At 44.6% G+C, this 26,898-nt stretch overlaps 1 protein-coding gene across 1 annotated transcript; it reads right to left on the bottom strand.

Moving 5' to 3' along the window:
- Positions 1-961: 961 nt before the first annotated feature.
- Positions 962-26,176, bottom strand: LOC148041027 (4-coumarate--CoA ligase-like 7). Its single transcript, XM_087675589.1, has 6 exons — positions 24,947-26,176; positions 2,292-2,481; positions 1,981-2,126; positions 1,681-1,748; positions 1,491-1,593; positions 962-1,289 (listed from the first exon to the last, which is right to left on the bottom strand). The coding sequence occupies exons 1-6, from the start codon at positions 25,961-25,963 to the stop codon at positions 1,176-1,178; spliced, it is 1,638 nt and encodes a 545-aa protein (XP_087531715.1). The 5' UTR covers positions 25,964-26,176; the 3' UTR covers positions 962-1,175.
- Between the last annotated feature and the right edge of the window lie 722 nt (positions 26,177-26,898).

Raw genomic sequence — 26,898 nt, 5'->3', positions numbered from 1 at the left:
TACTATCAATCATGGGCTCGGTTATACAGCTACAGCTGCAAACGCAAGTAGTTTTAGACAAATCGCCACTATAATTCCCACATTGTGAATTACGACAACATCATGAGCTTATGCGAGGGCGGGGAGGGACACCATACCTAGCTAGGTGCAATTCAGGGCAAGGGACGAGAACCCTGACCGCACCTAGCTAGGTATGTTGTGCCTCTGAGTAGAAGCTCGTGATGTTGACCTGGCCCAACAACCCCCTCTGCCCCAACCGCACCTAGCTAGGTATGCGGTGCCTCCTGAACAGCTCATTATGTCGAAGACTGTAGGGAAAATCAAGGTTAAATTTTCCCACATGGGAAAATCACAGAGAACTATGTTGCTATTCCATTGATCTTCTGGATATGGTCTTTCCACTATCATTGCTCTGTTGACACTTCCCTTCCGAGTCCCCAGACACATTCTAAGTTTCGGGATTCATAATTTCTCAACAAAGAGTCCCATGTTGTCTTGGCTCTGGTTTCATGCCTCACGTCACCAAGGCTGAGGCATTTCAGCACATAACCATCCTTTTGAATTCAAAAGCTCCTGCTCCGACTCTTCTTCAAGTATGCGCTATTCACTGGTTACTAGTCCATTTTCTCCAGGGACTTAAATAATTCCGTTGTTCTCTTTGGACTGATTTTTTGTGAATCCTCATCTAGTGTGCATAGGAAAGTACTCATGTTTAGAGGTGTTGTTACATCACGTTGTGTATAAATGGATTCTACTCCTAAGTGATTCATTGCATGCATGTCCTTCACGTCGGTAATTCGATTGGGGCATGTCTGTCCATCCTACACCAAGGTTGCTATCAACATTGTACACAGTCAGGCCTTCTTCATTAAGTTAGGGCAACATTTCTCCATCCAATTTCAGCAACACAAACTTGGAAGAAAGTGGATCTATGTTGCATTTATGCAAACAAACAGAATCATTCGGAAAATAGTCCTAGACTCGTTTTATGGGAGATCAGAGCCCAAGTGGCCCTTGCAAAAGGTTCACATACACATGGAGGCTTGAGACACTTAAAAGAGTTTTAGGAAGAAATCTTAGTGCATTAGCACAAAGATCAATCAATAAGTAGGGTGAATATATAAATTCAGGTTAATTACAACGATGCTGGCAATTAGATTGGAATTTCAAAGTAATTACAACTTGGAAACTGCTCCTTGAGTGAGCTCCCGCCGCAGGATCTTTCCTGAGCTTGATTTGGGAATGACGTCCACAAACTTGACTTTCCTAATCTTCTTGTAAGGTGCTACCTGTCACATAGCAATGTCAACAGGGTTGTTAATAGATTTAGCATTTTATCTGACAACCCAGGTCTTCTGCAGACATAACAGGAGAAAACATACATGAAAATTGATACTCAGAGGTAAATGAAAATAAGATGCTTTCTGGTTCCTTGGGGCCAACCACAGACACACAGAGAGAGAGAGAGAGAGGGAGAGAGAGATCAGTACCTGGGCTGCAACAAATTTGATAATGTCATGCTCTGTTAGAGAGCTTCCTGCAGACCGGACAACAAATGCCAATGGGATCTCTCCACATTCATCATCAGGAAACCTGCAGCTCAAACAATTAGGAAGAGAAATCTCAAAGTGCAAGATGTAACATATCAAACTTGTACTGGAAGGCTCAGCATTTGCTTACGGTACAACAGCTGCATCTAAGATCTCAGCATGTGACACCAACAAAGCCTCCAGCTCAGCGGGTGCAACCTGCAGACGGCCAAAATTGGAAGAATAAAACATGCTTTCCCTAAAGATAAAAAGCTATCTGGCAAGCCACAAATGCTAAAGACTTGCAATCTTATGTCTTGTGTCGTTTGCTTTTCAAAACGAGTAATTGGTGTGGAACTCTAGAAGACTCCATTGCTCCTCAATCAGTCCACAGCAGTTCTGAATGGAAAGTGAAAGAAAATGAACAGCAAAGGAATTCTTTCAATCTTACCTGCAGACCCTTGTACTTGATAAGCTCCTTCAATCGATCCATGATGTAGAGGTTGCCATCATCATCAATGTAAACAAGATCTCCCGTATGCAACCATCCATCTTTGTCGAGGGTTGCAGCAGTGGCTTCAGGATTATTCAAATAGCCTACAGAAAGTCATCTGAAATACTTAGGTTGATCATGACAGGACCGCTAGGAAGTGGCATGATAACAACATTCACTCTGCAGATGCTTAAGTGTGGTTAATCAATAAGCAGATGAGGTACAATGATAACTTTGTGAATCATGATTGAAAGGCCATGTTTACATACCATCCATAATATTGAATCCTCGGACCCATAGCTCCCCTTGCTTGTTTGGTGGGAGGCGTTTTCCAGAGCTTGGATCAACCACAACAGCTTCCATCCCAGATACAAGGGGTCCAACTGTGGCATAATTCTTCTTGGGTGTCTTTAGAATGGCAATGGATATAATTCCAGTAGTTTCTGTCATGCCATAGCCCTGTCCAAAATAGCAATGGATCAGTTCAGAACTTTCTGCAACTCATAAGCAATCCCTGCATGCACCCAATCATGGCAGTAAAGCTCCTATTTTGACCAGACAAGCACATAAGCTAGGAGATTTAAAAAATGCACCACCAGTTTTGCTGAAGAAAAACAAAAAAAAAAAAAAAAAAAAAATCAAACAAAGAATACCGGGATCAAAACAGAAAACAAGCATTACTATTGCTGTGCAGTTCTGTAAGAAAGCATAACCCACTTGGAAGACTCTTGGATTTACGGCTTATTACACTATTGTGAGGAGGTTCTAAAATTTTGTCTAATTAAACCTTCATAACAAGATCACATTCAGTTTTGGATAAGTGGCAACTCTACATAAATGTGCACTAGTCTAGACTAGTATTCAATCCAACACTCCACAATAATATCAATCCATGCTTTGTATAGAGCATCATCATCCATATCAATCCTCTTAGGCTCCCTAAATTCTGAAGCAACATCATCCATCTGATCCCTCTGAGAATAAGCAAAGCAATAGAGGCAAAAGAACACAACTGTTGAACATTGAGAAGAATGAACAGTGAAAGAGAGAAATGTTGAGAAACCACTTCTTTAGTTCACACACTTCATTTAGGGTTTCGCCCTTATAGCCCCAAAAAGGGCTGGTGTCCACATTTTGGTCACTTTTTCAGTGGGCGCCCACACAATGGTGTGCCACCCTAGGTAGTTTATGCCTATAAATAGGCAATCACTTCATTCATTCTCATCTCACTCTTCAGTCATTCTTCACCTCTCTTCCGCCGTCATCACACACCCTTCCCTTCTCTCACCAGCCCCTTCCATTGCCCTTACACGCTTTAGGACATTGCGGTTCGTGGCTCGTGGCTGCCTTCACACTTCCTCTTCTGCTTTAGGCACCCTATTTCAAAATCAAGCTTTGCGTTTGGAGCATCTTCCACCGGCATCACCATCATCTCCTTGGCGTCAACACCCTTTTCCATGAGGCTCCACCTTCACTTGCATTTTTCAGGATGGAGATCTCCTCATTGCCTGGGGTCATCATCTCCAGCTTGGAGTCAATATCCTAGCCTCTGGCAACAGTCTACATCACCGAGCGTCGGCGATTTCATTACTCATCTATCATAGGGGCTGTTGGTGTTAGAGATTGTCATCCCCTGGACAGGCATTTTCATCAGTTACACTGTGTACATATGTATTTTTCCAGCCGGGCAGTCATTCAATAGTGTTTTGGTGTGTGGAGCAGGTTTATCATCTGTCACTGCCACATCAGCAGTGCCACATCAGCAGCCAGCTATGCAGGATCCAGTCGGCGGACTGCCACACGGCAGTTCAGTCAGACAGTCTAGTACAGTCGGACAGTGTGCAGTACAGTCAGCTGCATTTAATGCAGCCGACCTGACAGTTTTTTGGCATTTTCAGCAGGCTATAAATAGCATGATACCAGCACACTCTTTGATACTTGCAGCTGCAGATTTCAGGTCAGAGATCAGGCAGATTGCAGCAGACTTCGAGGTGTACAGCAAGGAGACATTGTCGAGGTCGAGCTACACAAACATACGCACTGCGCCCGTGTACATATCTGCATTCCTTTGTATTCAGCATACTTCATACAACAGATCTCCTTGTTCTTCTCTCTCTCTCTCTCTCTCTCTCTCTCTCTCTCTCTCTCTCTCTCTCTCTTCTCTTTGTGTTCACCCTACTCTCTCAGTCTTGGTCCCACACTTCCGCATTGCTGCACTTTGACAGTTGGGACCTGCGTTTTTGCAACCCGGCTCATTCTCCATCATCTAGCGTTGTCATTATCCACCTTGCGTCAGCATCTAGGTTGCTCTCCCTGCGTTTGACAGCTCCAACACTCTAGGATTTGCATTTTGCTGCCCAAGTCACTCCTCGGCATCAGAGGACTGTGGTTAGCTCCCTCGACAGTTAGCGATCATCTTCCACATTTCCAACAGTATCAGAGAACTGCGGTTCGCTCCCTTGACAGCTGCCCTTCACCTTCAAGTGATTACTGCAATAGCCCACTACTCGGAAGACAACATCTCACTTCCTTCACTGTGCAGATTCCCCATAGTGCTGCCGTCTGATTCATACAAGACAGTGCACTTATCTTTTGAGCTTAGGCTCTGCTCCATCAACTTTTCTTCTCATAGCATGATTCAGTGCATTATCACCATGTTCTTCTTGTGTTTTTTAGTTCTCAACTCTCTCAATGTTTGCCATACACACTCAGTGTTACTCCTTGCAAACCCTATTGTCTCTTTGCACTGTCGCTTATTTTGACATGGTATCAGAGCATACCTGTTATTTTTTGACAAGAAAACTCAAGAACTTAGAGAATGAATAAACAAGACATGGAAACTATGACTCAAGACATGAGAGTGAGTACAAACCACAGAAGTGATGGCACAATGATAACCAGCCATGCCTCCAAACTTTCCCTCTCCAAGTGGATGTGACACGATACTGTAGCGAGAGGGGAGAGGACAAATATAAAGGCAGTGGGGAGCCACCCTAGGCAAACAAGGTGGCCAGCTGATGGTGCCTATGGGTGGGCATGCAGCCAAGGAGGATCATAGTCACCATACAGAAGATTAGAAAATGTCACAACTAATGTACAAACCCCCCAACCTAGCCATGCGGTAGGAAAGTCTTCCCTACCTGATAGAACCACCATCCAAGTTACTACAAGGGGTCAAGGGTCAATGGAGCAGCCACCATCCGAACACCATTGGCTATGCCACTACATAGACCGATCTACATGACCACCACTAGAACAGCATAAAACCACCTCATCTAAGCAGCATGGAGATGTGGCTACCAATGCTACTAGAGAGCATCCACCAAGAAAACTTGATGAAGCACATTGGAAACCACTACCCTTGGAAAAACCTCTAGAAGCACCAGAGATGTGGATTGGATCCACAAAGCTCAAAACACGGTCCAAGCAAAATGTGAAGAACCTAGAGCTTAGAAACAAAATCCAAGGATCCTCCATGCTCAAAAAGTCAGAAAATCTCAAGCCAATTAGATAGAACAATCATCAGGGATAACAATGACATACAATAAAGAATTGAGAGAGTAAGAGATACATGTGACACACATAGTCAATTCGCCTGAACAACACAAGCGTTCCATAGTTCAAGCACAGTTTGCGTGTGTGCGCGCGCGCACACACACACACACACAAAGTTAATAGAAGATAGAGAGAGAGGTCAGCAGTAAAGTGAGTTTGGTGTTAGAAAACATGAAAACCAACACAGGATGACTATCTCTGGAACTGAAAGCAAAGATGCAAGTGATCAGATCAGGGCAGCAAAAATGCAGATGTTACTGCTAGAGGTCGATCAGCTCCTATATAGTTGGTCAGCTCTGGCAGGGCAGCCAGTTAGTGTGCACCCATTTTTTGTTATTTTTGTGGAGCATATGGGCCCAATTTTTTGTACAACCTTATTTTGGATTTGCTGTATATATGGCCTATAGTTGTCTGGTTCAGCCAGTCAGTCTGTGCGAGGTTCTCTGAGAAAGAAACTGCCACTCCCTTGTAAGTGTACTGACCTCACTTATTTAGCTCTCTCTCTCTCTCTCTCTCTCTCTCTCTCTCTCGCTGTGGACTTCCCGGATCAGCATTGCATTGGACTCTTTCTCTTGGAGCTATGCCGACATCAATTCAAGTGCCCCAACCCCAAACTTTGGCACGCACCCTAACTCAATAAACTAAACTAAACGTTGGCTTACTAGCATTGACTTCACATCATACGTGAAATGTCTACCAAATGGGAGTGAGGTAAGCCTTCCTGAATGGTGCTCTTCAAGAGGAGATTCATATTGAGCAGCCATCAAGTTGCATTGTTCCAGAATTGTAATGTGCCCATTACTTAGTTTATTTTAAGGTGCGTATACGTGGTGTTGTACATCCACACATGGGGGAAAAAAAAAACTGCAGAATCTCTACAGGATTTACAGGAAGCAGGATTAGTTTTCTATAATAGTCTGAAATCTCTAGTATCATGCTTAGATGACTTAATTTCCACTTTAGATGGATTCAAACATATAATGTGACTTATTTTGAAGGGAATAAGTCGTCCAAGACAAAAGATGGATAAAAATAACACGATTTATAAAAATCATCATTCTCGACTAATTTTGATGGATTTTCGCAATTCTTCCCGCGTTGATTTGTCGACCAGATGTGTTCCGATCGTTTTAAGTATCCGAACATCTATATTTGGAGTTCATACGACGAAGTTATGATCCAAACAAGTTGTAGGGCAGAAAAAACAAAATCTTTGTCATCAATGATGTCATCAAAAAACGCCAAAAAGCAAACGCCCTCTCTTTACCACCCCCCCCCCTTGCAAAAACTATAAATTGAGGGCTTGGGGATGACCACAGAGAGCAACAAGAGCAATCTTGACGAGAACAAGATGCTGATCGAGAAGGAGGAGACTCTGTCCGAGATATGCTGAAGGTCTCTCATCCTCTTCTACTCTAACCCAAGAAGAGAGGACACTGAATAACTCTATCATATTCTATCATACCTCTACTCTCATCTCTATTCCGTCGTGGCCCTGAAGAGAATGACCCTACTAACATAAAAGCAACAGTTGGAGTTGCGAGCGCGGGAGTCACTAACGGATTTACAAGTGCGGATAACAACTCTTTACCAATCGCGATACCACAGGTTTTTCTAAAAAAGTTCTATCCAAATAAGATAAGTCTCTTGAGAAATACTGACTTAAGGCCTAGAAACTTGGTTACAAGAACTGGGAAGTTAGAGATCCCAAAATCTAGATGCTCCTAGTTAAATTCCAAGGGGAAGATTTTCATTATGGGAAACTCAAGTGTCGATAGTTACTAGAATTAAGCATCACTTGAAAGTTTTGTGATTAATTGAAGTCATAACTACTTGCAGACATCAATCTTATTTGTGATTTTCTAGATTAGATCTTGATTGAATTAAGTATTGGAACAGATAAGAATTGAGGAGCCCTATACCTCTCCCAAGGATAGGTGCTGAATCCCCATACCAAGAGGGGATGTTTTTACCGCCGCAGAAGCATGGACCAGCTCCGATGGCGAGAGGTCTCCCAGCAAGGATCATATTAAGTAGGAGGTGGAAGGGTGCCAGGGGGGCTTTGGCTAGTAAATTCTTTTTCGCACCTAGGAACTACTTGGTCCCCTATATGACCGGAGTTCTACTTGGGACACCTATGAATGCTAGCTATAGGTGGATTTGATCTTGGTGACGTGCAGATACGCCGGATGAGGCAGCACGTGACGCGCAGATGCGCCGGATGAGGCAGCACGTAAAATTGTAATTTTTCTCTCGTATGGACGGAAGAACACACATTATGGAATATAATCAATGAACTTATTTTATTCTAATTGTATGTCCGTGTATAAATTACGTAAACAAACAACTGTGCATATAAAGATATTAAAAGCTATTTTTATATGTTTCACGTAATGTGATAGGTAATTAGATAACTAAGTACTTCCATAGAGGGAAGCGAGTGGATGGATTCCCGATGAATCCAGTCCCATGGTAGGGTGGTCTCGGTTAGCGGAGAGGTTTCCCCAAAAACAAACACTAGGAAGAAACTCTAGGAAGGGCCAATTCGTTGACTTACTTAGGGTTTGGTCTCAGAACCCAAATTGTAAATTATCTTAGAGGAAAGGTACAGCGGCTATGCCAGAGCACTGCAAGGGATTTTATAAATCCTTAGCCTGCTACTGGAAAAAAGCGTTGTACTCCATGAACCAAGGGTAATGGCAGTTGCTCCTTCCGGACAAGAAGCCTCTCAAGGACACCTCCGGATGTGAGTTAGTTATTGATAGGTGACTGTTAGGTCAATTACGAACCTTTAGGTCAATCCTCCATGGGTAACGGCAGGACGCTTCCCTTGCGAGATAGACCTAGGATTAACTAGCTAGAAAAAATCCGATCATTCTGGTTAGAGTACGGATGGCGACGGCTGGAAGATAAACTCTAGATGACTACTAAAACGTTACTCCTCACGTAATCAAAGGCGGGTACGTCATAAGTGGTATCAGAGCGAAAAGCAATCAGAAACTTGGTATTGCACCCTGAGATATGAGTTGTTTTTTTTTATGGCCAAGGCAAAAACATCGAGGTTGAAGCAAAAATATGGGTCGAGTCCATGGAAGATTATTTCATTACTGTTAGAATTACCCCAGTTAATCAAGCAATGATCGGTAAGCTAAAAAGCTAACAGGAGAAGCCCAAATTTGGTGGAAACAATGGTATAAAGACTAAGGAATCTCCGAAGCATCTGTGAGTTGGGATGTATTAAAGGATACAGTGCAAGGCCGGTATCTTCTGCCAACATACCGCACACAAAAGACGAATGAATTATTTGATCTAAAGCAACTTGGAATGACACTGGAAGCCTATTACTCGAAGTTTGTAACACTTCTCAAGTATGCACCGTCTATGGACATTGCGCAACAAGTATCCAAGTTTTGCCACAGTTTAGATGATCCCCTAAACACACAGCTTGAAGCAATGCGTCCATCCAACCTCCAAGATGCATCGATAAGAGTAAGACCGATTGTACAGGAACTCCGGTCCAAACCAAGAAACGATAAGCCTTGGAATAATAAGTTTCAAAACAAAAATATAACTAGGGCCTATGTAAAAAGAGCCCAAGGTCAAATCCAATTTGCTAATAGCAAGAAAGCTAAGACGTCAACAGTGGAGACTGGTAGTAATAAGGATACTTTCAGGTGCTATTATTGTAACGAACCTGGCTACATCCAAAGGCGATGCTCAAAACTCTGGCAGAATGAACACCAAAGCAAGTTTCGTAACAACCAGAGCCAAACAGCCACAGCTAGAGGAAGAGTTGCTGGAATAACCCTCAAGGAAGTAGAAGATGATGAAAGTCCCACCTTGGAAACTAACAAGGAAAAAGCAAGAATTCACGCCTCTCTCAACAAGAAGGGACCAAATCGACAATTCTTAGTAATTCAAACACCATCAATCTATAACGGTAAACCCTTTAAAATTTTGATTGATTGTGGAAGCACACATTCATTCATATTACCAAGGTGTGCTAGAAAACTAGGTATAGACACAATGCATGCACTTGGACTCATAGTTGAGTTAGCTAATGGAAAAGAAGTTTCCTCAACACAACAAACAAGTAAGGTGGAGTTTAATTTGGGTGGCAATCAGACCAACATGAAATTCAGAGTGATGAACCTAGGAACCTATGAGTGCCTGTTAGGAATGGACTGGTTAATTCCCAATGACGCTCATATTCATTGTGAAAAGGGCCAAATCACATTCTTGAATCTTATAGGACAACAAGTGACTACACAAGGAGAAGCAGGAAAATCGAAGATTCAATTAGCGAAAGCTTCTCGAATTGCTAAAGGTTTAAGAAAAGGCTCACATGTATACCTAATCAAATTAAATAAAACTGAGCAAGATAAAGAAGCCGAAGATGAACCGTCGTGGCTTAAGGAATATGCTGACATATTCCCTGAAGAATTAATTGAACTTCCACCACAAAGAGAAGTCGACCCACGAAATTAAGCTAGTATCAGGAGCTGCACCAGTTGCAAAACGACCATATCGAATGTCCATTCCAAAAGCCATAGAACTAAGGGAACAACTCAAACAGCTCTTAGATCACCCAGTAACTCACCCTGGGGAGCTCCGGTGTTATTTCAAAAAAAGAAGGATGGGACTCTCCATCTCTGCATTGATTATCGAGGGCTAAATCAGGTAACAATCAAAAATAAGTATCCAATTCCAAGGATCGATGAACTACTTGATCGATTACAAGGAGCGAAGATTTTCTCCAAGATTGATCTCAGATTAGGGTATTACCAGATCAGAATCAAGCAAGAACATATCAAAAAACTCCTTTTAGCACAAGGTACGGTCATTACGAGTTTATCGTAATGTCATTTGGATTAACCAATGCCCCCGCTACCTTCAACAGATTAATGCAAGATATATTTAGACCTTATCTTGATGATTTCGTCCTTGTATTCTTTGATGACATCTTAACGTATTCCAAGGATGAAGGAAGTCACGAGTCACAACTGCGGACAGTTCTTGAGACAATGCGGACTCACAAGTTGTATGCTAAGAAGAAGAAGTGTGTGTTCTTCAAGAAGCAAATCTAGTATTTAGGGTTTATAGTTTCAGCAAAGGGAATTTCAGTAGATCCAGCCAAGGTCAAGGATGTACCAAACTGGCCACCTCTAACCAATGTATATGAAGTTCGTAGCTTTTTGGGTTTAACAGGATGGTATCGGGTCTTTATCAAGAATTATGCCTTAATTGCTACACCCCTCACCGACCTACTCAAGAAGCAGGTTGCCATTAAATGGACCCAAGTTGAACAGTCTAGCTTTGACCGGCTCAAGCTAAGTTTAGTCACAGCCCCGATCCTCAAACTACCTGATCTTAGCAAAGAATTCGAAGTGGTGACTGATGCGAGCTCTCTTGCTTTGGGATGCGTACTCATGCAAGAAGAACATCCAGTAGCATATTCCTCCAAAAAATTGAAGCCTCGCAAGAGAAATTATACTACTCATGACTTGGAATTACTTGCAATTATCCACGCTCTTAAGTTATGGAGACATAATCTACTCGGGAAGAAATTCTCATTGGTAACGGACCATAAAAGTCTTAAATGGATCTTCACTCAACCAGATCTAAATATGAGGCAACGTCGATGGATCGAAATCTTGCAAGAGTATGATTTTGAGATCAAGTATAGACTAGGCAAAGAGAATGTAATTGCAGATGCTTTAAGCCCCAAATCGTTTCTCAATGCACTTATCTTAGAAGAACCTCTTAGAGCTCAAACACTAAATACAATGATATCAATGCCTAGCAATCCTATCATTGAGCTAGCCAAGGAGAAGACGAATAATGATCCCAAATATCAACAAATGCTGAAGAAAATTCAGAATAAAGAACAAGACTCTAAGCTTAAGATAAAGTATCTTAACTTCTCCGTTGACGAAGGGCTTGCCTATTTCACGACAAGATTATATATTCCTTCAAGTCAAGATCTTAAGAAGAAGATACTATGGGAAGCTCATGATTCCCCATTTTCAGGACATCCTGGCTATGCCAAAACTCTCAATGCAGTTAGAAAAAACTATCATTGGGAAAAGCTCAAAAGTGACGTACTTAAATACGTAATCGAATGCTTTAGTTGCCAACGAATAAAAGCCGAACGAGTTAAGCTACCAGGAAAGCTACAACCACTTGATATTCCTCAGATGAAATGGGAATTCATTAGTATGGATTTTGTAGTTGGATTACCCTCAGTTCAAGGTGGATACAACTCGATAATGGTAATTGTGGACATGTTGACTAAGGTTACCCACCTTATTCTAGTCAAAACCAGCTATAAAGCCTCAGATATTGCCAGGTTATTTGTCAAAGAAATCTTTAGACTTCATGGACTACCAAAGAGAATTATCAGCAATCGTGATTCTCTATTCACTTTAAATTTTTGGAAGGGATTATTTGAAGCTCTCGGTACACAGCTTCGTTTTAGTACAGCTTATCACCCTCAAACTGATGGACAGACAGAGCGTGTAAATTAGGTCATTGAAGACATACTTAGGGCATATTGTTACAAAGAACCTAGACGGTGGATACAATATCTACCTTTGGTGGAATTTGCTTACAATGCGTCCTATCATCAAAGCATCCAAATGACCCCATTTCAAGCTCTATATGGGCAAGAATACCTAACCCCGCTAAACTTCTCCGACCCTACCTTGAAGGTTAAAGCTTCTAAAAAGATGCTTGAAGAAATGGACAAACAAGTCGAAACCATCAAGCAAGACATACAAGCTGCCAAGGATCGGCAGAAAGCCTATGCTGACCTAGGGAGAAAAGAGCGAATCTTCCAAGAAGGGGACAAGGTTTTTATCCATGTACGCCCAAAGAGGAGTTCCTTATCCTTGGGAAAATTCAAGAAGCTAAGCCCAAGATACTGTGCAGTGTAGACCTTACAAAATCATAAAGACTCTTTGACCAAATGCTTATAAGCTGCAACTTCCTGAAACCCTAAAAGTTCATTATGTATTCCATGTCAGTCTCTTAAAGCCCTATGTACCTAATCCTGATCATATTCTTGATGATCAACAAATTGTAATGCCAAGCCAAGATTTACTTGAACTTCAACCTGATAGAATCTTGGATGTAAAAGAAAGAATCCTTAGGAATAGGATCCTTAGAGAATATCTCATCCAGTGGAAGGATTATCCTAAAGAGAATGCCACTTGGGTCGATGAGGTAATCCTTATGAAAGAATACCCCCAGTTTCTCTCGAGATGAGGACATCTCGATTTCTCTAAGGAGGGAAGAATGTAATGTCCCCATTACTTAGTTTATTTTAAGGTACGTATACATGGTGTTGTACGTCCACATATGGGGAAAAAAAAAATTTGCAGAATCTCTACAGGATTTACAGGAAGCAGGATTAGTTTTCTAGAATAGTCTGAAATCTCTAGTATCATGTTTAGATGACTTTATTTCCACTTTAGATGGATTCAAATATATACTGTGACTTATTTTGAAGGGAATAAGTCGTCCAAGACAAAAGATTGATAAAAATAATGTGATTTATAAAAATCATCATTTTCGCCTAATTTTAATGGATTTTCACAATTCTTCCCGCAATGGCTTGTCAACTAGATGCGTTCCAATTGTTTTAAGTACCCAAACGTCTATATTTGGAGTTCATACGATGAAGTTATGATCCAAACAAGTTGCAAGGCAGAAAAAACGAAATCTTTGTCATCAATGATGTCATCAAAAATGCCAAAAAGCAGGCGCCCTCTCTTTACCTCTCCCTCCCCCCCTTGCAAAAACTATAAATTGAGGGCTTGGAGATAACCACAGAGAGCAAAAAAAGCAATCTTGACGAGGGCGAGACGCTGATCGAGAAGGAGGAGCAACAAGGGCAATCTTGACGAGGACGAGACGCTAATCGAGAAGGAGGAGACTCTGTCCGGGATACGCTAAAGATCTCTCATTCTTTTCTACTTTGACCTAAGAAGAGAAGACACTAAAGAACTCTATCCTATTCTATCATACCTCTACTTTCATCTCTATTCCATCGTGGCCCTGAAGAGAAAGAATTCAAAAGTAGAAATCGTGAATGACCCTACTAACGTGAAAACAACAGTTGGAGTTGCGAGCACGGGAGTCACTAACGGAGTTACAGGCGCGGATAACAACTCTTTACCAATTGCGATACCACAGGTTTTTCTAAAAAAGTTCTATCCAAATAAAATAAGTCTCTTGAGAAATACTGACTTAAGGCCTAGAAACTTGGTTACAAGAACTGGAAAGTTAGAGATCCCAAAATCTAGATACCCCTAGTTAAATTCCAAGGGGAGTTCTACTTGGGATACCTATGAATGCTAGCTATAGGTGGATTTGATCTTGGTGACGTGCAGATGCGCCAGATGAGGCAGCACGTGAAATTGTAATTTTTCTCCTGTATGAGCGGGAGAACACACATTATGGAATATTGTTAACCTCAACACGAGGAAAGCAAAAGGAAATAAAAAAGACGCAGGGCAAAGGCGGAAAAAAGGCAGCCCAACTGAAGAAAGAATAGGAGAAAATGCCAAAAGCGCAAGGGCAACCTTAAAAGTCCAAGGCAAATACAAAAGGGGAAAGGCGCATTTTAAAATAAAAAGGCGCACCCTGAAATCTTGTAAAAGAGCGCCGGGCTCTCACCCGTGCAATTTGTAAATGTAGATGGGCGGTGGAAAGGAAGCTAGGAAGATAGAATGACAATGGGAAAAAGGGCCTAGGCTATGGCCGGCCATGTAAAAAGGGGAAAAGGAGATGACCGCCTAAAAGGGATTTAGGGTTTTGCATATAAAGTTGAAAAGTGAATGAGAAGCTCATTCTTGTGTGTGGCCAAAAGTAGCTCTCCTCTTCTTCTTCTTCTTCTTGTTCTTGCTCGCTTAAGCTTGTGCTTAAGAGAGAAAGTGTGAGAGTGTGAGGGAGTGAGTGTGTGAGGGTGAGGGACCGAGGAGGAGAAGCTCTCCATCTTCTCCTCTCTTCTTCTCTTCTCTTGTCTTGCTCGCGGCAATGGAGCTTGGAGGGTGGAGCTTGAAGATGGAGCTTGCTTGAAGCTTGCACTTGGATCGTGGAGCTACCGGGGTGCGTGGGAGAGGAGGTAACTCGAACGGCATGGAGGTAAGCTCACTACACCCGTAGATATGGATGGCGCGTCAACTATGTGAGAGGTAGCCATTAGTGCTCGGCTTGGAACGCTTGAATCAATAAGCGGTCCGTGGGTCTTGGCGGTTGAGCGAAAGCTCCCAAATTTTGGTTCCGTTGCTGGGACAAACGGATTCAAGCCTTGAGCGCTTGCGCACTTCGAATCGAGCATTGGAGTAGGGTTTTCCCCGAACCGGTGCTTGAGATAGGTAAGAAGCGAGGGGGTTAAAGATGGTATTCGATCTCCTCGGCAAGTAGGTTTGTTGTTTTTCTTGAGATTTATATTGTGAGATGGAGTAGTGTAGGTATTTACTTTGTGATTTGGATGCATTAGGGTAGGAAAAAACAAAGAAAAACAAAGAAAATAAGCATTAAGGTTACTGTTGCAAAACAGGGCAGAAACAGGGCAAGAATCGTGCAAAAGTGGTAAAAAACTTACTTGTGATGCCTAAGGTCGGTAAGTGAGTTATTGGGGGTGCCAATACCATACCCAGAAGAGGGTATAAGGGCCAGAAGTGGCAAGAAAGGCCACAGTGTGCATTGCAGGGTTTCAACAGAGCAGGAGAGAAGAGGAAAGCTTGGCGAGGAAATCCGCTTCAATCTTAGCGTCAGGGAGATCTTTGGCTAGCCCAGGTAATTCTACACCTCCCCCTACAGTAGTAGGACCAATCTGGAGTTGCTCGACAAGGGGGAAGACCCCCAGCGCCTTGCACGACGAATTTTGCGAGCTTCGGCGAAAAAACACGCGCTGCGTTCGACGCGTCCGAGTCACGTCGACTCTGGTCCGAGGCCTAGACTCGGCTCTCGGACCATCCGGTCCACTCGGTCAAACCCTAGTCAGCCTCGGACCGTCCGAGGAAAAACCCGTCCGAGACTCAAATTCGGCCCTCGGCCCAAGTGCCTCGGCCCGCCCGAGTGACCGTGTCTAAATTCGTCCGAATTGTCCGAACTTAGCCCTCGGCCCATGCGCCTCGGCCCGTCCAAGTGACCCATTCGGACCCTGCAATTCGGACCTGCTATGCCGAATTTAGATTTTCTCAAATTTTAACCTGAAGACAGTGAAATTAACCGAGAAACCATATAGAGCCGAAACCATATCATGGATCCATTGCCGGGCTAAAACTTAGAGCAAGTGGTTCAAATTTGGCTATAAACGGTCCTTCAAATTGTGCATGGCTTTTACCATAACAGCCCTGCGGGTCGGGGGGGACTCCCCCCCCCCCCCCCCGGACCCCCGCAGAGGGCTCTGCCCCCTCCGCACCTCCCCCGAGCAGGTTGGAGAGAAAACGCGCGTTGTGACAGGTCCTTCAAATTGGACCCTAGTGTAGCAATGGCTCTACACGAGCATGGAGCCTCACTTGCAATAGAGCAACCAAAAACCCATACCCGAACAGAGAGAAACAGAGACCCTAGAATATCAATGGGCCAATCTAGCCATCAAGGGCAAAAAGGCCACACCACGAGAACACAAAGACATTGTGTTCATACCATGTCTAGTCAGAGGGAAATGCAACATCAGCAAGCTACAAATGCCAAGATGACTAGACATGACACCCTTGACGAGAGATGTACCTTAAATAGCACTGCACTGACGATCCAAGACAGCAGTGGAGAATCCACATCTGGTCGTACAGTCGAGAACTCAAAGGCATCTGTCAGAAGGCTTAAATTTACAAGCCAAGACCCGGAAGATGAAGACATAGTACCACATGCTTATCTTAGGGTCAAACTCACCGCGAAAGGAGAGCATACTATCGATGCTCTGATTGATGAAGGAGCAGATTTTAACATCTTGACCTATGAATCATGGACCCTACTAAGCCAACCAGAGCTCACACCGACTAGTGCAACTCTTAGCCCTTATGGGGGACACCCACAAGCACTCATAGGGAAGTGCAAAATCCTTGCGACAATTGAAACGGAAAGCTTGCCTATCCTATTTTATGTTCCTCCAAATAGTGCTAGCTACCGGAAAGAAACCCTCCTAGGAAGACCTTTCAAAAGGGCGACCAAGTGTGAGGCCGACTATGTAGCACAGAGGATACACCTGACACTACCGGGTGTGAGGATAGTCACAACCTTTAGCAAAGGTGACCTCATCAAACCTCGAGGGAAAGGCAAGCAAGGTGCTGACATAATAGTCAAGCTTGATGACGAGAACAAGGACTTGTTGGAAGAGTTAATACAAGCACAGGTCGAACAACGAGAGCCAGTGAGTGAGGCCAGGCCTGAAAAAAGAAGGTCAAGAGACAATGCCAAGGACGGGCTTTGGACTTAATAATATCGTAGAAGACCCCAAAAGAAGCCCAAGCCTTATAGACGCAGGCATCGATGGAGGGTCAGCACAACGCCGCGATGGATACCCAAAGCGTCGCTACGTGCTCAAGGGTACTACGCAGGTAACCGATGGATTTGGATATCAAAATCCCCTACTACACCACCTCTTTCAGCTGAAGGCCAGAGTGCATCAAAAGCAACGAAGCACAGGAGGAAATCTAAGAGAAACTCTAGGTCTCGAGGCAAGAAAGCAGACATGAGTGTTCGAAAGAAAGAGCCTCAACCTAGCATGCTTAATAAGCAGATGTCATATGTAGCCAGAGCGTGCACAAACGCCATTAGTGCCCAAAGAGCCTTTGATTCCCCAAGAGGATAAGGGGCACCAGAGGCACCATGCTACTTGTGAGATGGCTAATTGCTCAACCAAACAAATGGCACAATCGCCTAATAGCCTTGAGCAAATCATCCGGCCAGTGCCAAGTCCACCTAAGAGTCCTAGATCTCCTATATCCTCTTTTGCCACACGGACACAGGAAGCACAACAGCAGTCGTCAAGGGCGACTGCTCAATCCCAATCTCCATCTCCATCTAAGCTTCCAGATGTCCAAGAGGTGGGACATGACACCATCTGCAGCTCTCGGCCCAAGGATATGCCTTGGGCAACCTAAGGTGACTAGATCGACTCATGCTCGATCTACACAGGTGAATGTTCAAATGGAAATAAAAGACACGACCACTTCTGGTTGCCTTAGGGACTTGACACCGCAATCCACCAAGGGTAGCCAACCCATTAAACTAGTTGCTACTACTTCCAATCAAGGACCACAGCAGTCACAGCCCTTGGCCGTGACAATGCCCCTTGTGGAACGTGTCCTTAATAGTTTACCTGTGGAGGAGGTGTCGCAACCAACTTCCTTGACAACTCCAGCACTTTCCAAGTGCCTAGAGCCTAAGCTGGAGGAGTTAAACACAAGGGAGCTAGCTGAAGAGCTAGACTCCCTGAAAAGGGAGGCAGTTGTACCCTCACAGCTTGGTAAGGCTATTCAGCAGGCCACGGCTATGTCCCAGAAGGACACACTAGAGAGAGAGAATGATGAGGCCCAACCAAGCACGTCAACGGTTGACCTAGTCCAGGGTCCTGAGTCGTTGTTAGATGCACCTGCGTTGACCAAGAAAAAGAGGAGAAAGCAGAGAAAACAACAACAGTTGCAGGTGGTTGTGGACCCCAAGAACATTGAGACAAAGAGTGCCGGAGAGCCGATGAATAAAGCATCGAGTCCATCCACCAATGAACCCATTAATGCCTCTCCTAGTAGCGGTGAACCCTCAGATACATCCGTGCGCTCTGAAAAATCAAAGCAACTGTTACCATCAATAGTTGCTTGCGACACTCAATCCACCGACAACGGAACTCGCATTGACCAATCAAGAGTGGATACAACGTCGTCACAACAGGGTGACAAATCTATACCAGTCACATCTGAGAAGAACCATGACAAAATAGCAGCAAAACCTCAGGAGAAACGTGAGAATCCCAAGAGCATAAGAAATCCTAGCATTGACCAACCTTGCTCATCTAGGCCTGAGCCCCCAGCCATGCTAAAGCCTAAGGAAACTCTTAGAACCTTGCATGAGATACCAACCGAGCAAGCCCTCGTTGAACATAGAAGTGTCACAGAATGCTTAACTGAGTTGGATGCTAAGCTCAAAGTGGTCGCACGTGTCTACGTCCTTGCGGACATGGGCACAATCCCCAAGGAGCAGCTTGGAGATTACTTGCCCTTTCCTCTATCCTGGGAAGAGCAAGAACATCTTAACGAGCACTACGACAGGCTCTTGCATCAACGCATGCGACTCATCTCTGACAAGGAGGCTGACGAACTACGCTTAACCGTCACGTTCAATGAAGTGCTCTGCCGACCGAATCTCGTAGACATAGAGCAACTAAAGCGACTGTCAACAAGCCAGAGTCAATTTGAGCAGCGTTGGTGCGAAAGCCGCGTTGTAATGGCCAAACTAGGGGCTCAGATCATGACAGTCTCAGAGGAGCGATTGGCCAAATGGCGGTCTCAAAGAGACCCAACCTATGTGGCACCAACTTCCCTTCGAGTGCTGACTGCCATTCGGGGTATGGACTTAGCTGGAGCTAGCCAAGAGAACGCTCTGATTGATAAGGTTCTCACTGAGGAGGAGTTACATATACCCAGTAGACTCGGACAAGGTTCCATGCTACTCGATGTCGCAAAATATCTATCAGTATTAAGTAAGCTGCCACGAATACTAGATGCGTGTGCCACGCTCCAGTACAACCCCGAGTTCTACACTTGGTTCTTATCCTCGTGAAGTGACATGGATTCATAAATATGTATATAAATAAACACTGATTTTTGTGTCACCGTGTATAAACAATGTCAACACACACAAGCAATGATAGTCAAGCGCAAGGAGAAGAGTTGAGTCGGACAAACTAAACTCCTCAAGTCCTCCTCTCATCACGCATTTAAAAGCCATGTGACCATCCCCACCTCCAAGTGAAGGGCATGCAACCCACATTGCCGCTAAAGAAAGCCATGACCAACAACACTGATGGTGCAGACAGGGTGCAGCCCCTTTCTATACACCTTCATCCCTTTTTGGTCTATCCTTCCAAGGATGTGCCCTGTCCCACTCCATGACAACCAGTCCACACAACTTAGCATAGGCCAATATCCGCTAATGACTGGAGGCAAATCGAACATCAGCATGGGAGCCATCCCTCTACAACAAACACTGCATGCCTCACCCCTCCCCTCCTTGTCATATGCGCTTGATAGCCCACACTAAAATCCCTTCCTACGAACAGTCGTATCCTGTATCAAGGTCTAACCCTGGGGTTGCATCTTGCAAGCTTCCAAACGAAACACATGGAGAACCATGGACACCTGGCATGCAAAGACGCTCTTCACAGACGACGGGAGCATGTGGCACGCGCCCCTCCACCGGAGCGCTATGTGCCCACCCTCAAGAGGATACGCCAAGAAGCGAGGCCCTAAGCGACACCGCCCCGGACGAAGGCCGAAGAATCCGCGGGCCAGGAAAGCAGACGGTCAGATAGGCACACAAAATGTGGCAACACCAGTTGCATAGACCCCCAACGCACGCTCGGACACCAGATGCTCAAGGGTAGAAAGGGCAGCTCGGGAGAGGGAAGAATTTAATGAACTGTTCAAGGACATTTTGGAAACGGTCGCGGCCCGGGACTACACCATTCATGTCCCGGCCGACATATTCCCTGCCCAGCCTTACGGGAGCCCTGCACTAACACCGCCCCGGTCGCCCGGCCACCCAGACTCGCCCCACCTCGTACAAATAGAGTAGCCCCATGTTGTATAAAGGGCTTATCAAATGCTAACTGGCCATGAATTTTTGTCTTTAAATGGTTAAGTGTTGACATGTTCCCGAATTTTACGAACTTTTCATATCTGCGTTTAATATATTTCACGTCTTTAGCAAAAGAAAAAGCTAATCAAGCGCAGGTGATAAATATCTAAGTCAACACCATAGAATTCAGATAAGTGATGTCTCCTTGCATTGCACTGCTTTATTATAGTTGCGGCATATACCATGCATGTACTCTCACGAAGCGACAAGTGGATACAGGATGAGACAGGTCTTTGGGCGAAAGTGTTCAATGCCCAATCACCGCAAAACCATCGACCCCACAAAGAGCCGCGACAAAGCCACGTTGCCGACCGCCCACATCGCATAGCCCAAAGCATATTCATGGGCTATGCTCTCCTTCTGGGTCAAGCTCTATAGTTGGCTCACGGCAATCGTTACCTCAATGGTACCAACATCGCATGTGTCGCAAGGAGGTTTGCAATATCTCAAGTGTATCTCTTCATCTCACCAACAGTTCCTCTAGCATCAAGGCTGGTGACACAATCATCTCTGTAATATCAATTCTTCATAGCCTTGAATCCCAACATTTCGCAATCCAAATGAAAGGCTAACAGTCTCAATGTATGGCATTAAATGTATTCACTTTTTCCACCAAAAAAAAAAACACACGATCACAGCACCGCACCTACGGATCCTCAAATTAGGTACGTCCAGTAACCTTAGTCGGTTGGCTCCGTCCCTAATCCCCTAGCCCTTTCTACATCCCCCACAATTGTTCAGGGCACATTAAGGGCAGGACATACCTAGGGCGCTCGTCTCGCCAATGGTTAGACCTATCACCCTGGACCACTTGCACAATTCTTTTGCGCTCCATCTCAATGCCATTACAATCAACAGTGGTAAGCGCGGCATGAAAGACAATGGAAAAGTACACCATACTTTTCAAGCACTACGAGTAGCCACTAGCTACCAAAAGCTAAGACATCACAAAGCTTAATTATGCTACATTGCCTTGACAAGACCATAATGATGTCTCGAACAATCTTCAAGTGTACTCCCCGTCTTTATCGACAAATTTTTCCATCAACTCAGCCCTTGCTTCACTGACCATTGCTATACAAGGAACCAGTCCGACAGTCTTCTAGCTAAGTAATACCTAAATATGCACGGGCACCCACATAATATCTGCACCGAAGTATATACACGGTTTGGGTCCTCAAGTGCAGGACAATACTCCAGGCTTGCTTAGAGTTCAACCTATCTCCCAACCTAATCAAAATATGTCTTGTGCACGATAAGAAGACTAACACTACCCCTTAGGGAGAGACCACATGAGAGGTTTTCAATTGCAGGTGTTGATGACTCCAACAAAAGTGTCGTTCGCTCTTCATCAATACCCAACTCTGAATGCTTATCCCTTACCAACCGACAAGCCCGCAAACAATCGTCATGTGCAGCATCCCCAACAAACCAACACTTGTGCTGGCCACTATCAATGCAATCTCCAACACAGCATAGCCCTACCACCAACTCCAACAACCTTCCACCAGCTACCTTGGCCACCAACAGGCTCCCAGGACCTTCTGCCACACTGCCAACAACACTCCTCCACGGAAACCACAAAAGTCCTTGTCACACACGTCTTCGGTGCATGCTAAACGCTTGCTACCTACGACGGTGAGTGCCATGGGACTGGCACTCATCTAGGAGGGGGGTAATGTTAACCCCAACACGAAGAAAGCAAAAGGAAATAAAAAAGACGTAGGGCAAAGACGGAAAAAAAGTAGCCCGACTGAAGAAAGAATAGGAGAAAAGGCCAAAAGCGCAAGGGCAACCTTAAAAGTCCCTTAAAAGTCCAAGGCAAATACAAAAGGGAAAATGCGCATTTTAAAATAAAAAGGCGCACCCTGAAATCTTGTAAAAGAGCGCCGGGCTCTCACCCGTGCAATTTGTAAATGTAGATGGGCAGTGGAAAGGAAGCTAGGAAGATAGAAGGACAATGGGAAAAAGGGCCTAGGCTATGGCCGGCCATGTAAAAAGGGGAAAAGGGGATGACCGCCCAAAAGGGATTTAGGGTTTTGTATATAAAGTTGAAAAGTGAATGAGAAGCTCATTCTTGTATGTGGCCAAAAGTAGCTCTCCTCTTCTTCTTCTTCTTCTTCTTCTTCTTCTTCTTCTTGCTCGCTTGAGCTTGTGCTTGAGAGAGGAAGTGTGCGAGTGTGAGGGAGTGAGTGTGTGAGGGTGAGGGACCGAGGAGGAGAAGCTCTCCATCTTCTCCTCTTTTCTTCTCTTCTCTTCTCTTCTCTTGTCTTGCTTGCAGCAATGGAGCTTGGAGGGTGGAGCTTGAAGATGGAGCTTGCTTGAAGCTTGCACTTGGATCGTGGAGCTACCGGGGTGCGCGGAAGAGGAGGTAACTCGAACGGCATGGAGGTAAGCTCACTACACCCGTAGATATGGATGGCGTGTTGGCTATGTGAGAGGTAGCCATTAGTGCTCGGCTTGGAACGCTTGAATCAATAGGCGGTCCGTGGGTCTTGGCGGTTGAGCGAAAGCTCCCACAAATATAATCAATGAACTTATTATATTCTGATTGTATGCCCGTGAATAAATTACGTAAACGAACAACTATGCATATAAAGATATTAATTAATAAAGCTATTTTTATATGTTTCACGTAATGTGGTAGGTAATTAGATAACTAAGAACTTCCATAGAGGAAAGCGGGTGGATGGATTCCCGACGAATCCAGTCCTATGGCAGGGTGGTCTCGATTAGCGGAGAGGTTTCTCCAAAAACAAACACTAGGAAGAAACTCTAGAAAGGGCCAATTCGTTGACTTACTTAGGGTTTGGTCTCAGAACCCAAATTGTAAATTATCTTAGGGAAAAGGTACGGCGGCTGTACCAAAGCACTACAAGGGATTTTATAAATCCTTAGCCTACTACTGGAAAAAAAACGTTGTACTCATGAACCAAGGGTAATGGCAGTTGCTCCTTTCGGACAAGAAGCCTCTCAAGGACACCTCTGGATGTGAGTTAGTTATTGATAGGTGACTGTTAGGTCAATTAGGAACCTTCAGGTCAGTCCTCTGTGGGTAACGGCAGGACGCTTCCCTTACGGGGTAGACCTAGGGTTAACTAGCCAGACAAAATCCGATCATTCTGGTTAGAGTACGGATGGTGACGGCTGGAAGATAAACTCTAGGCGACTACTAAAACGTTACTTGTCACGTAATCAAAGGCGGGTACGTCACAAGAATGTTTATCACTTACAAAAGGCCCTATATGACCTGGATCAGGCAATCCAAGCTTGTTATCAGCAGATTGACCTCTTCTTTCTGCAACATGGCTTTCACAGGTCGAAGTATGACCCCAACCTCTACTTCAGATTGGCAGTTGGTAACTTATGGCATCAATAATATTTAATGATCTGATTAATGCTGGAGTCGTACAAAAGCATATTGCTCTGATGCCAGATGTGCTGAGCTAGGATTTGAGATGACAGATCTTGGCCATTGTCCATGCAATTGTTACTGAGAGCATGGAGGCAGGAAATTCAAATAGGTGGGTGAAGTTTTGTCCTTGCAACCTTCTGGACCAGAGTTAGCAATGACAGATGCTGAGCCCATAGGCTTTCAACCAGGCAACCATGATGGGGGCACTTTACCTTCGGATAGTACCCTAGTCAGCATCATTCGCCACATCATGTGGACACATTGGTTCCATAGTAGTTATGCTTCATGCTTGGTTCACAGCAGATCTAGTGACCAATGGTGGTCACCATTTTTGTCCAGCCTCAAGCTAAAGCAGGAAGGCTCAGTTCAAGTGTCAATCCAAGTCTTGGTTTCAGTAGAGACCTATGGAAGGATCAGTTTCAGATGGCCAGTGCATTATGGCTGATTTAGATCAGTCAAAGGAAGCAATCTGGAAAATTCAATTTCATGGTGATCATTAGCTCACTCAGGACAAAGCAGTAAACATTCTCAATTTGTGGAGCTGCCACTTTTTTGTTTTGCCGATTCAAATGATCAATCATAATCTTGTTTGCACAGATCAATCCTGCTATGAGCTTAAGAAGTGAGGTCTTCATGTGGACCTGGGTGCTAACGTCCTTTTGTCATGGTTTAAAGATTGCAACATTGTTGAACTGGGCAGACCCCAGGTCACTACTACCTATATTCATAGCTGTGTAAACAACAGTAAACTGGGTACTTTGGTCTAGGTAATCAAATTGCACCATACTTCTACATCCTAAAGCAGTAGAGGCAGGAACCAAGTGTGCCATTGTAGGCCAATGAGCAGACATAGACAAAAATACCAACACAGTTTTAGCAATTCAGATGCCACTGCAAGATGACCAATTACTTCTCCATGTAGTGCATATGATAGCTACGATGCCAACAACATGATATGCATATGAACGATTTCCTTTAATTGATCAGACACCTCACATCTGCAGGCAGTCTTTATTTGTGCATGCAAATGCCGAGTAAAACTATGTTTTTGGGAGAAGTTAACATCAAGTCTTTGAAGCACCTCACCTGTCTAACATCTGGAACCTTCATGCGCTCAAAAATCTCCTCGAGAGTCTCCTTGCCAACGGGAGCTGCACCACTTGTCATCTCTATCACAGAGCTAAGGTCGTATTGTTTGATGACATTTTGCTTTGCCAACGCCAGCATGATGGGAGGCACCAAGGGAAGGTTTGTGATTCGATAAGATTCAATCGCTTCCAGCATCTGAAGGAAATCAAACTTGGGCATAGTGATGATGGAATTGCCCCTCTGAAGCTGACCAAACACAATTACTGACAAGCCATACACATGGAACATGGGGATGATACACAAAAAGGAAAGATCCCTCTCATCATGCAAATCCGCATCCGCGTTGATCATCAAAGCTGCAGCAATAAAGTTGCGATGAGACAGGACAACACCTTTGCTGGCCCCGGTTGTGCCAGAGGAGTAGAGTAACGCAGCACAGTCGGTTTGCTTGATGTTAACTGCGGGGATATGGTATGAGGCAGCTGCCCGGACAACATCTGTGAGCAATTTGACCTGCGGTTGAGCATCAACATGGTGTTTCTCCTCATTGATGAGGATGATGGGCCAGCCAGACTCTGTGACCTTGTGAAGGAGCTCTGGGACGGTGACGATGAGCTTGGCCTTCGAGTCGACGATCTGCTTGAGGATCTCGGCGGGGGTGTTGATGGGGTTAACGGTAGTGGCGATGGCGCCGAGGGCGATGATGGCGAAGAAGACGACAGGGAAGTGGATGGAATTGGGGGAGAGGATGAGAACTACGTCGTGCTGCCGGATGCCGAGGAAGGAGAGGGCGCGAGCGGTCTTGAGGATGTGGGAGCGGAGCTGCGAGAAGGTGAGGGAGAGGCCGGAGGAGGCGTCGGCGACGGCGAGGCGCTGGTGGAAGGGGCGGGAGGCGGTGATGCGGAAGAGGAAGGAGAGGATGTTGGCCTGGGGGGGGAGGCAGAGGGGGGACCGAGGGGAGCTGAAGATGAAGGACTCCGGGTCGAAGCAAGAAACCGAAGAGGGAGCAGCCATGGCGCTGGCGCTTGCTCTGGGTCTGGCTATGGCTGGTTCTTTCTCTGCTAAGAGTTAGAGTGATGAGGCACAGAGGGACGACTCTGAGTCTAGGGGACGCTGAGTCTCGCTCTGGCTCTGGGGATGGCTATGGCTGACTCGTACTCTCCCCAGAGTCAGAGTGACGAGACAGAGGGAGCACTAAAAGTCTCGGGAAGTAACTCTCGCTCTATAAGAGTCAGCGTGATGACTCGATGAGGCAGGCGTATGCTTTTGCAACTGTGGACTTTGGGCTCCAATTAAATTATTAATTCTTAATTCTTAATATATTATTTTTATTAGGATATTAGCAATTAATATTGTTTTTTCCAATGAAATCGACGTAGTACGAGGCTCTCTCGTCCACGGCATCAGCCTCGGCGCCGCCCGATGCTCTCACGTACGATCATTACTAGTTTGGGTAAAATTATTTATATATATTCATGAATAGTCACAACTCACATCTATAAATAAAGCTTTTTTGGTTTTGCCCCAGAATCTCGAAAAGATTCCCACAATAAAAAGGCAGGGTGGGCCCCACGTAAAGAGATCTAAAAAACCATGGCAACACCCGAATTGCAACTTTTTATTTATGGTTTCGTACACGAAAAAAAGCACCCTTTGGGCCTGCCGCCTCCCTCCCTCGAAGTTCCAAGCCTGCTTTTCGACGTTCCTGGATGCCCTTCATGAGTATTTTAGGAGACGTTCTTCATTTTACCTCTTGTGACGTGGAAGAAAAAGAACCCCTTCAAAATTTACTTTTTCAAAATTTTAAGAATAAATCAGTGCAATTTTGTAGCCAAAGGTATCTATAGATCCGGATTCCCCACATTTCAATCACTTACAAAATCAAGCTCTAAAACTATTATAGGTAACTACAACTACTACTTAAGGCTTAGAATCTCAAAATATCCAAG

This window comes from Lygodium microphyllum, chromosome 1, assembly GCF_053477565.2.
Source record: "Lygodium microphyllum isolate KBCC chromosome 1, Lygodium_microphyllum_v1.1.10, whole genome shotgun sequence".
Taxonomy (NCBI): domain Eukaryota; kingdom Viridiplantae; phylum Streptophyta; class Polypodiopsida; order Schizaeales; family Lygodiaceae; genus Lygodium; species Lygodium microphyllum.
This window is presented reverse-complemented; position numbering and strand designations above follow the sequence as displayed.

Bases quoted from the DNA above. Each gene is read 5' to 3' on its own strand.
- LOC148041027 (XM_087675589.1), bottom strand. From the start codon at position 25,963: ATGGCTGCTCCCTCTTCGGTTTCTTGCTTCGACCCGGAGTCCTTCATC. The intron at 2,482-24,946 runs GTGAGGTGCTTC...TATTTTGGACAG, and splicing joins AGGTTCCAGATGTTAGACAG to GGCTATGGCATGACAGAAAC. The intron at 1,749-1,980 runs GTAAGATTGAAA...GGCCGTCTGCAG, and splicing joins TCAAGTACAAGGGTCTGCAG to GTTGCACCCGCTGAGCTGGA.